Below are 15,739 nucleotides of genomic sequence, written 5' to 3'. Positions count from 1 at the left end.
GCTCATACACTGACACTCCCATGGCACTTTCACCCTCTCATTGGCTGATTCCCGTATCACTTCACCCTCCAGCACCAGTGGACCTATCTCCTTATACGGTTCCGCTTTGCTATTCCAGCTGTCAAGTGCCCAGTGCTGGATTCCCCGGCCAGGGGTCGATTAAACTGCACTAACTGGCATGGAGACTTCACGTATAACTCCACCTGTGCCTTCTCCTGCGAGAAGGGCTTTGTGCTAAATGGATCGGAGACACTGGAGTGCACAGCCCTGGGACAATGGAGAGGGCAAACCCCGCGCTGTGAAGGTAGAGGCACAGCATTAACTGTGAGGTGTTTGGAATGTACATTGCTGAGCTGGGGTGATCCAAGGTGACTTTCTATAGGGGACCATTTTTTTTGCCATGTCTAGGGAAGAGAGCTATTGTGTACAGTAGGTTGGGAGCCAGGGGACTGGACCTTTTGATCTGGGGCAGTTGTGCAATGTAAAGCTTCATTGAGAGAAAGTTGTGTAAAAGGAAGACAATGGGCCTGATTTGTTATTGCCCTGCTCCTTGGGCAGGCTATTACTCAAGTGCCAAGTAAATGCCCCACAACCCCTGACACTACTGTCCCTTTGCTTATCTTCCCATCACCTTCCCCCAGACACAACCAGCCACCTGCCTCCTGGCACCCCACTAACACAGCAATTCAATAACCATAAGTCCCTGTGCCTGGTGCCCCCCTCCAGACAGCTCGTCCCTCTGGCACCACATCTCTGGCACATAGCCATTGAACTCATGATGGCATCTCATCCCCCAGTGGTGCTAACACCCCAACTCCTCATTCCACATAGCATTTCACCATCCAGCACCCAGTTCCCTTGGCATGCCCCTCCAATGGTCTGAAATCCCCAGCCTTGCACAACCCAGCACATGATCCCTCTGGCACCACATCACCCAGAACTGCATACCCCCAGCACTCACCCTCATACGCTGACACTGACAATTCAGCATTAGTGAGGCCTCATCTGGACTACTGTTTCCAGTTTTGGGCCCCACACTACAAGAAATATGTGGAAAAATGGGTTAACTAGGGAGGTGGTGGAATCTCCTTCCTTAGAGATTTTTAAGGTCAGGCTTGACAAAGCCCTGGCTGGGATGATTTAGTTGGTGATTGGTCCTGCTTTGAGAAGGGGGTTGGACTAGATGACCTCCTGAGGTCCCTGATATTCTATGATTGATTCTATGATACTACGACACATCCATGGCACTTTCACCCCCTCATTGGCTGATTCCCTTGTCACTTCACCCTCCAGCACCAATGGACCTAACCCCTCATACAGTTCTGCTTTGCTATTCCAGCTGCCAAGTGCCCAGTGCTGGGTTCCCCAGACAGAGGCCAATTAAACTGCACTCATTGGCATGGAGACTTCACATATAATTCCACCTGTGCCTTCTCCTGTGTGATGGGGTTTGTGCTGAATGGATCGGAGAAGCTAGAGTGCACGGCCCTGGGACAATGGACAGGGCAAACCCCGCGCTGTGAAGGTATGGTGCAGGCTATATGCTGCAGGACTGGCTTGGGAAGTTGCTTCTGCTAACATGGTAGGAAGCTCTGGGGCGAATTACACTGAGTTGGCCTTAGAAAGTATGAATTTACAGAAACTGAAAAGCAAATCAAGGAAATCTTAAACCCAGGATTTAGAGCCCCTGGGAACACTAACAGGAAACTCTGTAACAGCTGTGATAATGTAAGCTAAGGCCAGGATTTCCAATACTGTGGGCTGCTGCAGGCATCGTGGAGTAATCCGTACTGTTCTGCTTTGGTATTTCAGCTGTTACATGCCCAGGTTTGGCTGCCCCTGGCAGAGGCCGATTAAACTGCACTCACTGGCATGGAGACTTCACGTATAACTCCACCTGTGCCTTCTCCTGCGAGAAGGGCTTTGTGCTAAATGGATCGGAGACACTGGAGTGCACAACCCTGGGACAATGGAGAGGGCAAACCCCGCGCTGTGAAGGTAGAGGCACAGCGTTAACTGTGGGGTATTTGGAATGTACATTGCTGAGCTGGGGTGATCCAAGGTGACTTTCTATAGGGGACCATTTCTTTGCCATGTCTAGGGAAGAGAGCTATTGTGTACAATGGGTTGGGAGCCAGGGGACTGGACCTTTTGATCTGGGGCAGCCGCACAATATAAAGCTTCACTGGGAGAAAGTTTTGTAATTGGGAGACAATGGATATGGGTCACCATTGCTTTGCCCCTTGGGCAGCCATTTACACTAGTGCAAAGTGTGTGCAAATTGGATGCAATCCCTGGCAACACAACTTATCCCTCCAGCACCTTACCTCTTAATACACACATGATATCCCACCTTCATGATCCACCAGTCTATATTCCTGGCATGCTGCTCACCTGCACCCCATTCGCTAACACCCAATCTGGCTGCACCTCACTCTGGCATGCCATTTTACTTGGCCCCATATGCCCCTGGCCAGAGCACTTCAACCTGATGCTGCTCAAGACAATCTGCCATCTAAGAAAAACTTCAGTGTGTCACCCGCTTCTCATAGGGCTAGGGCAGCAGATTTGGCTTGGCTGTGCCTCTGTCATGTTAGGAAGCAGAGGGCACCTGGGCTAAATTTTAGTGAATGACACTGAAACCAGGTGTGCAGGGTCACAATGCCATTCTAATTTGGCCAAGTCACCCCCGACTTCCCCATCATGATGGAGGGGCAGCCAGGCCAAATCAGCTGCCTTAGGCTGCTACCTAGCTTGCCTATAGTTGGAGAAGCCTCTGACCCCATCCACCTCACATTGCAGTTCAAGTGACCCACGCCTCTGTCAGCCCATCCATCTGGCATCCTGTGCCCCTAGCACCCACCCTCATGCACCCATATACCCTTGGCACTTCATTATCCATCAGCCCATTCCCCTGGCACTTCACCCCCAACAACCAACCCTGACATATCCAAACTTTTTCGTTAAAGACTTGAGCTTTACTTTTCCAGATGTAAAGTGCCCAGTTCTGCTTGTCCCAGAGAGGGGCCAATTAAACTGCTCTCACTGACATGGAGACCTCACGTATAACTCAACCTGCATCTTCTTCTGCAAGACGGGGTTTGTGCAGAATAGATTGGAGAGGCTGGAGTATATGACCCTCAGAGGCACAACATTATCTTTGGGGTGATTAGGGTGCATAGTGTGGAGCTGGTGTGATACCAGGTGCCCTTTCCATAGAAGCCCAGATCTTTATTGCTAGTTCTGGAGAGGAAATCTATTCTGGGTTGGGAGCTAGAGGACGGGACCCTTAGACCCAGGGCAGCTGTGTAATGATATTCAGAGTTAAGGGTAAACTCAAAAGAAGTCTACCCTTGTTAAGGTAAGAAATGCACAGTTAAGGCACCCAAGCAACCTTAATTCTGCCCCTGTCACTGCATGCAACATAAGGAGGGGACAAGAAGAAAAAAAATCAAATGTATCTTGAAAACTCAGTTTCACCTATTCTGGATCCACTGAAATGCCTTAAACACAATGGTGTACATATTGCATAGTGTCACTATTTATCACATTGATTTACTATTCCAAGATTAGCAACATAGACACTGGGTCTGATCTTCCTTCTTGGCATCTAGAGTTGTCAGTTACACCTCTGCAAAGAGACCATTATCCCCACTCCTGCATCAGCATTGAGACTGGTGTGGAGGTTGCTTCCTCCCTCACAGGGGTTGAACTTGCTGCCTTAATAGCTGATCTGTCCTGAGAAGTGAGGGAAGGAGCAACAGGTATTACCCCAAAAATAGATTTAGGGACCCCCCAGAATAGCTCACCTATTGCCCCTCCCAGATTTACCAGAGGTTCCCTCAAAACAGCCCACCTACTAACAAATCTGTTCTCCTAAGATATGGGTCTCCAGGATGGCTAAGGAAATACCTTGGATTTGCCAGTTGTTCCCTGTTTTAAAAACTCCCCAGAACAGCTCAGACTTGTTACCCACAAAGAACAGGGATACAGCCTTCCAACAGATAATTGACACAAGCAGTATTCTTTCGAAAACAAAGCACCTTTTTATTGTGGCAAATAACAATCCCTACTCTAATAATAATCTAAAGCACAAATACTTTATAACAAGTTAAAGAGCATCCCAAAACATATTGTCTCACCATTTGAAATGATTCTAAGTGGCTGCACTCTGTGACAGATGGCCAGTCTCTCACAGATTGCTGACAGCAGTTCTTAAGTGTATTAAGTTTTACACATATAAATTCCTTTCACAATCAGCACACATACAGACATCTTTACTAACCCAGGCATATACTTATACACACTAAGTCTATGTCTACACCAGAGACCTTACAGCAGCACAGCTGCATCGCTGCAGCTGCATCATTGTAAGTGTCCTGTGTTGCTGCTGTATGCCAATGGGAAAGAACTCTCCTGTTGGCACAGTTAAACCACCCACAAAGAGCAGTGGTAGCTATGTCAGTGAAAGAGTGTCTCCCACTGACAGCGCTGTCCACACTGGTGCTTCTGTCAGTGTAACATACGTTCCTCAGGGGTGTGTTTTTTTCACATCTCTGACTGACAAAAGCTTTACCAACAAATGTGCTGGTATAGGCATAGCCTAACACCATATTATATTACTCTGTGTTATACTATAACTAAACTATAACTGACAGGTTACTGTGTCTGCTGACTTCACTTCAGTGGCAGGACTCCCTCTGCTGCTGCTGCTTAGTCACTGCTACTGCTGCTGTTCCTCTGTCAGCTCGATCGTCCAACCGTTTGAGTCTCCTCAGTACGTACTCTCCACAAACACCTCAGTTCTCTGCTCCTCTCAGTTCCTAACCCTTGGTTGCCCACTGACACACTGACTTTTACACTGTCCTGTCAGAGCTTTCCAGACACTTTTGATAATATCTTTCTATCACATCTTTACTGCACATTTTCACTAACATTCCAAATATTCTTGAACATATGCCAACATTTCAAGCATTCCAAACATTATTTACCTCAGCATTATGATATGCTGACCTTTCCCTTACTTTGGTTTTCCTGTCAATTCTATCTTGTTTACTTCAGCTGACCTTTAGCCTACATTCTATTTACCTCACAGTGTTATGATCTGTTTACTACCTTTTCCTGACTGTCTGGTATTTAATGCTATGTTGTCATGTGTCCTTCAGCTTTCACCTAATGGAGGAGTGACTCTTGCTACTTTAAAATGGAGGCCAGGAATACAAAATGGACTCTTAAGAATTTCTCTGGTATCACAGGGATGGACTGAGTTCAAAACATGAGATGCTAGCTTGATCCTAGTTCAGACCAGGGGTCAGAAGATGCAGAGTTAGGTATAACATAGTACTGCAGATAGGACTGCCACGGTATTGCCCTCTAGCACCCTGCAGATGCAGAAAGATAAAAGGCAGGACTGTTTCTGTGAGCATGATACACTATTATGCCAGAGATGGGTAGTGGCTGGCTGCTTTGTCTCCAGCTATGTCAGCTGAATAACACCAAAATGAATCATTGTTTGAATCAGCAAACCTCCTTGAGGCACACACGATTTGTCTTACCTTCCATTTGTTGGCCACTTATTAGACAGCATTGTGACTGCTCAGTAGTTGCTTCAACTGCAGTCAGTTTAACTGGCAAATCTTAATTGGGATGTTTCTCAGGGAACTGACTTAAACCTAATGATAGTCAATGGCAACACTGTTGATCAATTGTTTGGTCTGGAGATGAGTAAGTGGTGGTCCTGTGGGGACATGAGGTCGTTACAATCCGCAGAAATTGATGCCACTTTGTTTCTGTTTTAAAGACCTCTGCTAGTGCTAGGCCAGCAAAGCTAAACCACTTCAGTGCTCTGTTCCACACCTTGTAAATATTCCTCAAAGTTAACTGCTTTTTTCAGGCTGCTCATATCCCAAGAGTTCTCAGAAATTTCCTCTAGTTCAATTACATCTCAACCAGACTTTGGTCAGGTCTAGTTCTATATTGTTACCTTTCCTTCATTAGTAAGATAAATCAATTTCATAAGCACTGAGAGCTATTTCCGTTACAAATATGTCACCTCTTAGTTTGGAAATCCCCTTAATTGAAACAATTGGCTTCCCAATTATCTATATACTTCTGAGCTTTGCAGGGCATATGTGTCACACACAAGTGTGTTCAGAGAGCCTCTGTAGGTGCCATCATTACTTCAGGGACTTCATTCCCTAGAATTTCCTCCTTTTCATTTTTTCTAGACTGTTTAAAGCTGCAGTGGAGGTTATTTGAGCTGGATGAACTACAGCTTCCCAGTAAAGAAAGAGGGGATTCACTAGAACAGAGGCATGTAGTTCTGGTATGTCACCATGCATCAAAAGCTGGTACAGACTTGGCAACTCAGGCCAAAATAATCAGTCATTCACAGAAAGAACAATTCTCCCTGATTTCCACAGCTAACCTCACTCTTTCTTCCATTCTGGCCACAAGCAGCCAGTTCCCCATCCTTGGTGGTGGGTGAACAATTTGTCTTCCTGCTGTCTACATTGTGTTACTATAGTCCTGGCCTCCACATTACCAACAAGCTGGCCCAAGTGTGACGCAGTAGGGGAGTGGGGCAGATTGACCTGGGAATGTCATCTAGTTTTACTGGGACTGTCTGCATTGGGGATGGGAGAGCAGGGGATGACTTTATTTGAGGGATGATACCTGAGCCCGTAACCTGAGCCAGGACGGGGGTGGGGCCAGGTGACACTTTTGCCCAGGAAACTGGACAAAGGGAGAGGAAGATCTGGGGGAAGGTGAGTGAATCGGCTGGAGGGGGGGTTTCAGTTTTGGGCTGGCTGGGAAGAGGCAGGGAACCCCAAGTCTGGGGTCTAAGCTCCTTGCCCCCAGAGGGACCTGGCTGAGGGGTCCTGGCTGTACCTACAAGCCCTGCTTGGGACTGTGTTCCTGTCATCTAATAAACCTTCTGTTTTACTGGCTGGCTGAGAGTTACAGTGAATTGCAGGAAGGGAGGGTGCAGGGCCCTGACTCCCCGACACTCTGTGACACCAAGGCATTATAACTAAGTGTATAAAGAGGAAATCAAACAAGGCAAATTTAGGCAGAATATTTGCAAGGCTTCCTGGCAGTGGGATTTATCACACAGTGAAATTGTCCCCCAAAGAAATTTGTGAATGCTCCATCACTGGGCATATTTAAAACTAGGCAGTAAAAAGCAGGGTAGGAAACAATCCTGCCTTTGTCTCCAGGCCTGGACTAAATGTGGCCCATTAGTTCTTTCCCATCTCCTAGGCATGTGAGCATTTATGTATTCACTCATGTGTTTGGTATTATGTACCGTTTGGTGTTTTACCCAACATTGGGGGTCCTTGGCTGAGTTGCAGAGATCTCTTTGCTGTCAGTTTTCCTCCTCATTTGTAAGTGAATAGCTGCGAATTCCACATTTTTCCTAGCTATAGGGTGTCAACTTCACATGTCTTTTACATGACTAAAAGTCCTATTTCTTCTTGAAACATAGATTGAAATCTTTTAGAGAGGGAAGCAAGTTCTTTCTTTTTTCCCTTCAAACTGAAAAAAAAAAAAATCAGGCTTATTATTTGTAAGGCACTAGAACTATCCAAAATCCTGGCCCATTTTGATGTCAGATGCTGCCCAGAACTTGCTGTTGCTATTACTGGGGCCAGAGGGGTCATGCAGGGCCTCCTGACTAGTGGCTATCGTTCAAATATGGCAGCAGTCCCACCTAAGGGCTACAGTTCAAGTATGGTAGCAGTCCTGCCCAGTGGCTTTGGTCCTGTTGGAGGAAGTCCTGCCCAATGGCAATAGTTCAAATGTGGCAATAGTCCCGCCAAGTGGCAACAGTCAATGGCAATGGTGCAGATGTGGCAGAAGTCCTGCCTTCTAGTCACAGCTCAAACGGGAGTAGGGGAACCCAGGCCCAGTGTACTCTACAGGGTTCCAGCCCACAGACCTGGAGCTGGTTCAGCTGCTCACCTTTCCCCCTATGGTGTCAGCCTCCAGTCAGCTTCCTTGGCCACTTCCTGCTCCCATCTGCATCCCATCCAGTTGCCGCCCATCTCTGGTAGACTTCTCCTGGGCTTCCAGCCCTCATTTTGGCCACTGGGTGCTATGTCTTCCCCGCTCGATGCTGGTTCAACTCTGGTCCTGCCTGGGAGCTCCCAGGACATGGCCTGCAACCTGGCTTGCCAGCCCCAGACTGAGCTGCCTGGCTGGCTTTTAAACCCTGCCTCCAGGCTGAGCATGCTCGGCAAAGGCATGGGGCAGGGCTTCCTTAGCCCTTAATCGTTACTTAACTCACCCCTGGCCAGTGAGGGGTTTATACCCCCGATCAAAATTGCCCATGTGGGTACTTATAGACTGTGATCAATCTACCCCTTAAACTTCTCTGTTAAGATAAATAGATTGAACTCTGAGTTTGTCACTATAAGGCAGGTTTTCTAATCCTTTAATCATTCTCATGGCTCTTCTCTGAACCTTTTCAGATTTATCAACATCCTGCTCAAATTACAGACACTAGAATCTGACACAGAATTCTGGTAATGGTCACACCAGTGCCAAAAACAGGGTAAAATAACTTCTCTGCTCCTCCTCGGGGTTCCCCTTATTATGTATCCAAGGATCACACTAGCTCTTTTGGCCACAGTGTTACACTGGGAGCTCATATTCAGCTGATTATCCCCACGACCCCCCCAATCCTTGTCAGAGTCATTGTTTCCTAGGATAGAGTCCCCAGTTCTGTAAGTACAGCCTACATGATTTGTTCCTGGATGTAATAATAGATTAGATTAAATCTCAGGAAAAACTTCCTAACTGTCAGAACAGTGGAACAGACTGCCTCGGGAGGTTGTAGAAGCTTCTTCACTGGAGGTTTTCAAAAGGAGGCCAGATAGCCATCCAAGCCACAACAAATCCTGTATCTTGCAGGGGGTTAGACTAGATGACCCTTGTGGTCCCTTCTAACCCTGTGATTCTATGGTTCTATGATGCTCCATTTAGCTGTTTTCAAATGCACATTGTTTTCTTGCACCCAGCTGACCAACAGATCCAGATGGCTCTGTATCAATGACCTGTGCTCATTATTTACCACTCCCCACATTGTTGTGTCACCTGAAGAATTTATCAGTAATGATTTTATGTTGAGCCAAGAACGGATCCCTGAAGGACCGCACTAGAAATACCCACTCAATGAGGAATCCTGTTTACAATTACATTTTGAGACCTATCAATTGGCCAGCTTTTAATCTGTTTAATGTGTGCCATAATTTTATATTGGTCTAGTTTTTTAACCAAAATGTTGTGCGGTAAAAAGACAGACATCTTACAGTGTATTACAGAGTATGTGTATTACAGTGTATATGTATTACATCAACACTATTGCCTTTATCAACAAAACCTTTAATCTCATCAAACAAAGATATTGTTAGTTTGATATATTTTCCATAAACCTATGTTAATTGGCATTAATTATATTACCTTCTTCTAATTCTTTATTAAATCGAGCCCTGTATCAGCTGCTCCATTATGTTTCCTTGTATCAGTGTCAGTGTGAAGGTGTGCGACCGGGGCTTGACCCTCTCCGAGGAGTGGAGTGGAGCCACACCAGCTCGCTACGCATTCTCCGGCCGTGCAGGCCCCCTGGCTTCGGTCCTGGGGCGACAAACACAAAGTCACAGGGCCCGGATCCCCAGGTTCGGGGCAGAGCACCAATACAGTCAAAAGGGGCTCAGGCCTTCTGCTTCAGGGCTGAGCACCAATACAGAGTCAAAGGGGCTCCAGCCCTCTGCTTCAGGGCTCAACAACAATACAGTCTAACGGGGCCCAGCCCTAAGTTTGGGCGGGGCACCAAATGCAGAGTCACAAAGCTCAAGAGGCTCAAGCCTTCTGGTTCAGGGCTGAGCAGCAATACAGTCTAAAGGGGTCCAGCCCTAAATTTGGGTGGGGAACCAAACGCTGAGTCACAAAGCTCAGGCCCTTTTGGCTCAGGGCTGAGTAAAGCACTCAGTCTATAAGCCCAGGCCCATAGGCCTGAGCACCGGGGAAAGGGGGAGACTGCCACCCATAAGTGAGGTGGCAGGGGGGACGCAGGCCCACCCACTCCACTGCATCCCAGCCTGGGGCCCTAACAGCGGCAGACGGTCCGCTGCTGCATCAGTGGGGATCCTGCCCGCAACACACTGACATAGGCTCGGATATGGTTGCAGCCTGACCAGAGTCAGCTGCCCTCGGGCTACTTCCAACCTCCCCTTCAGGGCCTACCTGGTCTGTGGGGTTGCGCCCCGGGAAGTCCAGCAGCATGGGCTCCTCGCGGCCAGAGCTGGGCGGCAGGTCTGGCAGTTCCTCAGGGAAGTTTGGGCTGGCTTGCTCTGGTGGTTCCTCCGGGTAACAGCAGGGCCGGGGAGGCTCCAGCGGCTCCTCCAGGTAGTAGGCACGGGGAAACTCTGGCAGTTCCCCCAGGTAGCAGGCACGGGGAAGCTCTGGCAGTTCCCCCAGGTAGCAGGCACAGGGAAGATCTGGCAGTTCCCCCAGGTAGCGGGCACAGGGAAGCTCCAGCCAGTCGGGGCGGGTGTCTGGGTCCTCGAGGGCTCCCAGTCTTGAGCTCCCAGTGGCACGTCTGCTCCTTCCAGCAGCTGGGGCCTGACTGAGCTCTGACAGCCCGCTTTTGTACTTCCGGGTCGTCGCCTGACCCTCTGAGGGGCGGACTCACCGCTCCTTAGCCCCACCCACTCCGGCTTCTGGCTGGGCGCTCCCCCTCCTGGACAGGAGGGGAGCCACAGCAACTCACTACAGTCAGATTGACAGGCCTATAATTATCCAGCTCATCTTGTAACACATCTCTGAACAGGCCTCAGGCATGGCTGTTAATGTGTGCCTGCAAAGTACTTGTAAGTGCTGAATGTAGCTATCATAGGCAAAATGGGGTTGGTATGAATTGTATTAAAAGGTTCCAAACTCTGTCGTAATCCACAGACTTCCATACCATAGGCTCTTCAGTCTCACCTACTGCTAAGATAACTAGAGGCTCAAGGCAAGGGTCTCCTTTCCCCATTATTATGATTTAGTCTAGAGTTCTCTAGGCCTTGTGACAGTTGCACTTACTTTCTGTAACCAGGGGTAGCACCGCTGTCTGAGCTGCTCCCTGGGGAGGAAGCACACTGCTCCTGTAGCTGCAGGCTGGTGTTCAAGACCAGCAATGTTTCACACAAAGAGTATGTCTACACTGCAATCAGAGGTGGGATTGCAGCATACCTGAGCTGGCTTTGATTGAGCTCAATGGGAATGTTTATATAGCAACTAGATACCTGCGCCTGGCCTGTGTCAGTCAACTTGGGCTTGCGGAGCTCAGGATTCAGGATTATTTGATTGCTGTGTAGATTTCCAGGCTTGGGCTGGAGCTTGTTCTACGCATGCTCCAGTCACACTTCTGATTGCGATGCAGACAGACTTTAAGAGGTGCTTAGTCAATGTCTCTAGTTACAGTTTCCTAGCAGGAGGTATACACTGCATGCTCCCAATTACATAGTGAGAACTATCAGTGACCCACTTCCTCTGAGCTTTTCATTCATCCATCCCTGCTGTATTCCATGCCCCACTAGGGTGTACTGATGATAGGGTGTCTTCCCAGGTTGGCAATGGCTGCATTGTGTACTGCAATATTCAAGGCTGAGCTTTGTGAGATGGGTCTGAACTCGGGCAGTAAAGCAATTAAAAAAATTAATTGCAATTAATCACTCAATTAATTGCACTATTAAACAATAATAGAAAACTATTTATTTAAATTTTTTTCAGTGTTTTCCACATTTTCAAATAAATTGATTTCAATCTCAACAGAGAATACAAAGTGCACAGTGCTCACTTTATATTTATTTTTTATTATAAATATGTGTACTGTACAAATAAAAGAAATAGTATTTTTCAATTCACTTAACACCAGTACTGGACTGCAATCCTTTATCATGAAAGTTGAACTTACAAATGTAGCATTATGCACAAAAAATAATTGCATTCAAAAATAAAACAATGTCAAACTTCAGAGCCTACAAGTCCACTCAGTCCTACTTCTTGTTCAGCCAATCGCTCAGCCAAACACGTTTGTTTACATGTGCAGCAGATAATGCTGCCTGCTTATTGTTTACAATGTCACCTAAAAGTGAGAACAGGCATTCGCATGGCACTGTTGTAGCCAGTGTTGCAAGATATTTATGTGCCAGATATTCATATATCCTATGTCCCTGCTGATGGGTTCTGCTTCATAACAATCCAAAGCAGTGCAGACTGGTGCATGTTCATTTTCATCATCTGAGTCAGATGCCACCAGGAGAAGACTGGATTTCTTTTTTCATAGAATCATAAGGGTTGGAAGGGACCTCAAGAATTGCACTCAGAACTCTAGGTTTAGCAGGCCAATGCTCAAACCACTGAGCTACCCCCCAGAGTTCTATAGTTTCTGCATTGGAGTGTTGCTTTTTTAAGACTTCCACATGTATGCTCCACACCTTGTCCCTCTCAAATTTTGGAAGTCACTTCATATTCTTAAACCTTGGGTCAGGTGCTGTAGCTATCTTTAGAAATCTCACATTGGTACCGTCTTTGCGTTTTATTAAATCTGCTGTGAAAGTGTTCTTAAAACGAATAACGTGTGCTGGGTCATTATCCGAGACAGCTCTAACATGAAATATATGGCAGAATGTGGGTAAAACAGAGCAGGAGACATACAACTTTTTCCCAAGGTGTTCAGTCACAAATTTAATTAATGTATTATTTTTTAATGATCGTCATCAGCATGGAAGCATGTCCTCTGGAATGATGGCTAAAACATGAAGGTGCATATGAATGTCCAGCATATCTGGAATGTAAATACCTTGCAATGTCGGCTACAAAAGTGCCATGGGAATGCCTGTTCTCACTTTCAGGTGACATTGTAAATAAGAAGCGAGTAGCTTTATCTCCCATAAATGTAAACAAACTTGTTTGTCTGAGTGATTGGCTGAACAAGAAGTAGGAGACTGAGTGGACTTGTAGGCGCTAAAGTTTTATGTTGCTTTCTTTTTGAGTTCAGTTATGTAACAAAAAAAATCTACACTTATAAGTTACACTTTCACAACAAAGAGATTGCATTATATTTGTGTGAGCTGAACTGAAAAATACTATTTCTTTCATTTATAGTGAAAATATTTGTAATAAAAATAATATAAAGTGAGCACTATATACTTTATATTCTGTGCTGTAAATGAAATCAATATTCTATTGTTTAAGTGTGATTAAAACTGCGATTAATCACAATTAATTTTTTTTGAGTTAATCGCATGAGTTAATTGTGATTAATCGACAGCCCTAGTCTGAACATTTCATCATTTGTTTTCTTTATTCCAGTCATGAGATGCCCCAAGCTGACGGGCCTAGAACCAATTCTTATGAATTGCTCCCACTCTCTGGGATCCTTCAGCTATGGGTCAGTGTGTCGCTTCCGCTGCACTCAGGGCTACTTCCTCAATGGGACAAGCAGGGTGCAGTGCCAGCCTGATGGGCACTGGTCAGACAAGATGCCTGCCTGCCAAGGTAAGTTGTTTTTCCATGTTCTAGCTTCCATGTGGAACAGTGCTTTTCCTTTGCAAGCTCTTTGCCGGAGAGAGACAAGAGGGTGAATGTGGAGAGGCTCAGGTGGGGATTGAGCATTCCCAGTGTGGGGAAAGAGATCCAGGGGCTAGCAAATGAGGCTGGGCTCGGTAACAGGAAGAGCAGGGCCCTTTGGGGTATACACTAATAATTACAGCCCTTTGCAAAGCTGTGCGCTTGGGTGAAACCAGCAAACACTAGAGAGTGGAACACAAGAGTGGCCAGTGGGCATCAGATACTATGTCCATCTAGCTCAGCCCAGTATCCTGTGTCTGGCAGGAGCTTGCACCAGATGCTGCTGGGGAAAGTGCAAGAAGCCCCACAACAGGCAAAAGTGGGATGATTTGCTGCACTAGTTAGTGGATGACTCAAGCAAGAGGAACGAGGAATACTTGTGACACGTTAGAGACTAACAAATTTATTTGGGCATAAGTTTTTGTGGGCTAAAACCCTTTTAATCAGATAGTGCTTGCTGTTACAACTCCAGATCCTCTTGTGATCTGTATAAACAGCAAATGCCTTGCTGGGCCTTAAGAAGCTCCTGCCTCGGTATTTGTGAGAGTACCACCAGCACGTTGGTGCACTGTGTGGTCATGTTGACTGTATCGGATTTGAATTTGCCACCTTTCCTTTTCACTGAATGTCCCATTATGCTATGAGACTGGGAGAACACTCTCCAGTACCTTCTCTGGGCCACTTTTATCAGGTCTTCATTTATCCATCGCCTCTCTACAGCAACAATCCCAGTTTCTCTCCTTGTCGCTCTAGCCGCCCTGCTCTGATCCTGTGATGTCACTTTTGAGGGGGATGAGCAGCACTTCACACAGCATCCCATGCGAGGGCATCCCATTCATTTCTATAATGCTGTTCTGTATTGTCCATATTATGCTCCATCCAGTTTCATTTGCACCCTAACAATTTGTTTGGTTTGTTGACTGACACTGCACATAAAGCAGAGCAGTGCTCTCCACTGAATTGTCCCTAGGGATGCCCAAGTCTATTTCCTGAGCTCACACAGCTTATTTATAACTCAGTATGATGGATGGGTAGTTTCAGTTATTCCCTTCAGCCAAGGGCGCCAGAACCGGCTATGTCCACCCACTTTTTATATGGATGCAGTTAGGGGACAAGGGGCCACACTGCCCCTCCCCAAATCGCAAGCCTAGACAGGAACAGAGTGGCACAGGCAGGGGCTGTGCTTCACAGCGGGCAACTGATGATCTGCTCCCCCACTTCAAAGCTCAGCCCCTGCTCACAGCAATAGCCTTTTCCCAGTGGGGGACTGAGGTGGGCCTTAGCCCCCCCTCAACACTAGTCCCTGCTAGAGGGCTTATTCCTTCACCCTTCCACTTCCCTGGTCCTTCTCGCCTGAAAAGAGAGCAACAATACCCAATGTCTGAGGTGCAAACAATTCAATGTTTATTGGGGTGAACTTCCAGCAAGCTTAAATCCAAATTCCTTTTTCCTTATTTTCAAATAGACTCATAGACTCATAGACTTTAAGGTCAGAAGGGACCATTATGATCATCTAGTCTGACCTCCTGCACAATGCAGGCCACAGAATCTCACCCATCCACTTCAATAACAAACCCCTAACCTATGTCTGAGTTATTGAAATCCTCAAATTGTGGTTTGAAGACCTCAAGCTTCAGAGAATCTTCCAGCAAGTGACCTGTGCCCCATGCTGCAGAGGAAGGTGAGAAACTCCAGGGCCTCTGCCAGTCTGCCCTGGAGGAAAATTCCTTCCCGACCCCAAATATGGCGATCAGTTAAACCCTCAGCATGTGGGCAAGACTCACCAGCCAGCACCCATCTAACATCCCATCACAGACCATTGGGCATACTTACCTGCTGATAATCAAAGATCAGTTGCCAAATTAATTGCCAAAATTAAGCTATCCCATCAAACCATCCCCTCCATAAACTTATCAAGCTTAGTCTTAAAGCCAGATATGTCTCTCGCCCCCACTACTCCCCTTGGAAGGCTGTTCCAGAATTTCACTCCTCTAATAGTTAGAAACCTTTGTCTAATTTCAGGTCTAAACTTCCTAGTGTCCAGTTTATATCCATTTGTTCTTGTGTCCACATTGGTACTAAGCTTAAATAATTCCTCTCCCTCCCTGATATTTATCCC

The 15,739-nt window shown here is 46.7% G+C and overlaps 1 protein-coding gene across 7 annotated transcripts in view; it reads left to right on the top strand.

The window, feature by feature from the left end:
* The window catches only part of LOC116839180 (P-selectin-like), a 66,977-nt gene that overhangs the window by 34,160 nt on the left and 17,078 nt on the right, over positions 1-15,739 (top strand). For 5 of the 7 annotated variants that reach the window (XM_032804914.2, XM_032804918.2, XM_075067989.1 and 2 more), the window contains 4 exons: positions 119-304; positions 1,340-1,525; positions 1,813-1,998; positions 13,363-13,548. In XM_032804914.2, coding sequence (XP_032660805.1) covers positions 119-304; positions 1,340-1,525; positions 1,813-1,998; positions 13,363-13,548 — 744 coding nt within the window. The remainder of the gene's footprint in view (positions 1-118; positions 305-1,339; positions 1,526-1,812; positions 1,999-13,362; positions 13,549-15,739) is intronic. The other 2 variants (XM_032804917.2, XM_075067990.1) reach the window with 2 other exon arrangements.

Source organism: Chelonoidis abingdonii, chromosome 7, assembly GCF_003597395.2.
Source record: "Chelonoidis abingdonii isolate Lonesome George chromosome 7, CheloAbing_2.0, whole genome shotgun sequence".
Taxonomy (NCBI): Eukaryota; Metazoa; Chordata; order Testudines; family Testudinidae; genus Chelonoidis; species Chelonoidis abingdonii.
The sequence above is the reverse complement of the archived record's forward strand: the minus strand, read 5'-3'. Positions and strand labels throughout refer to the sequence as shown.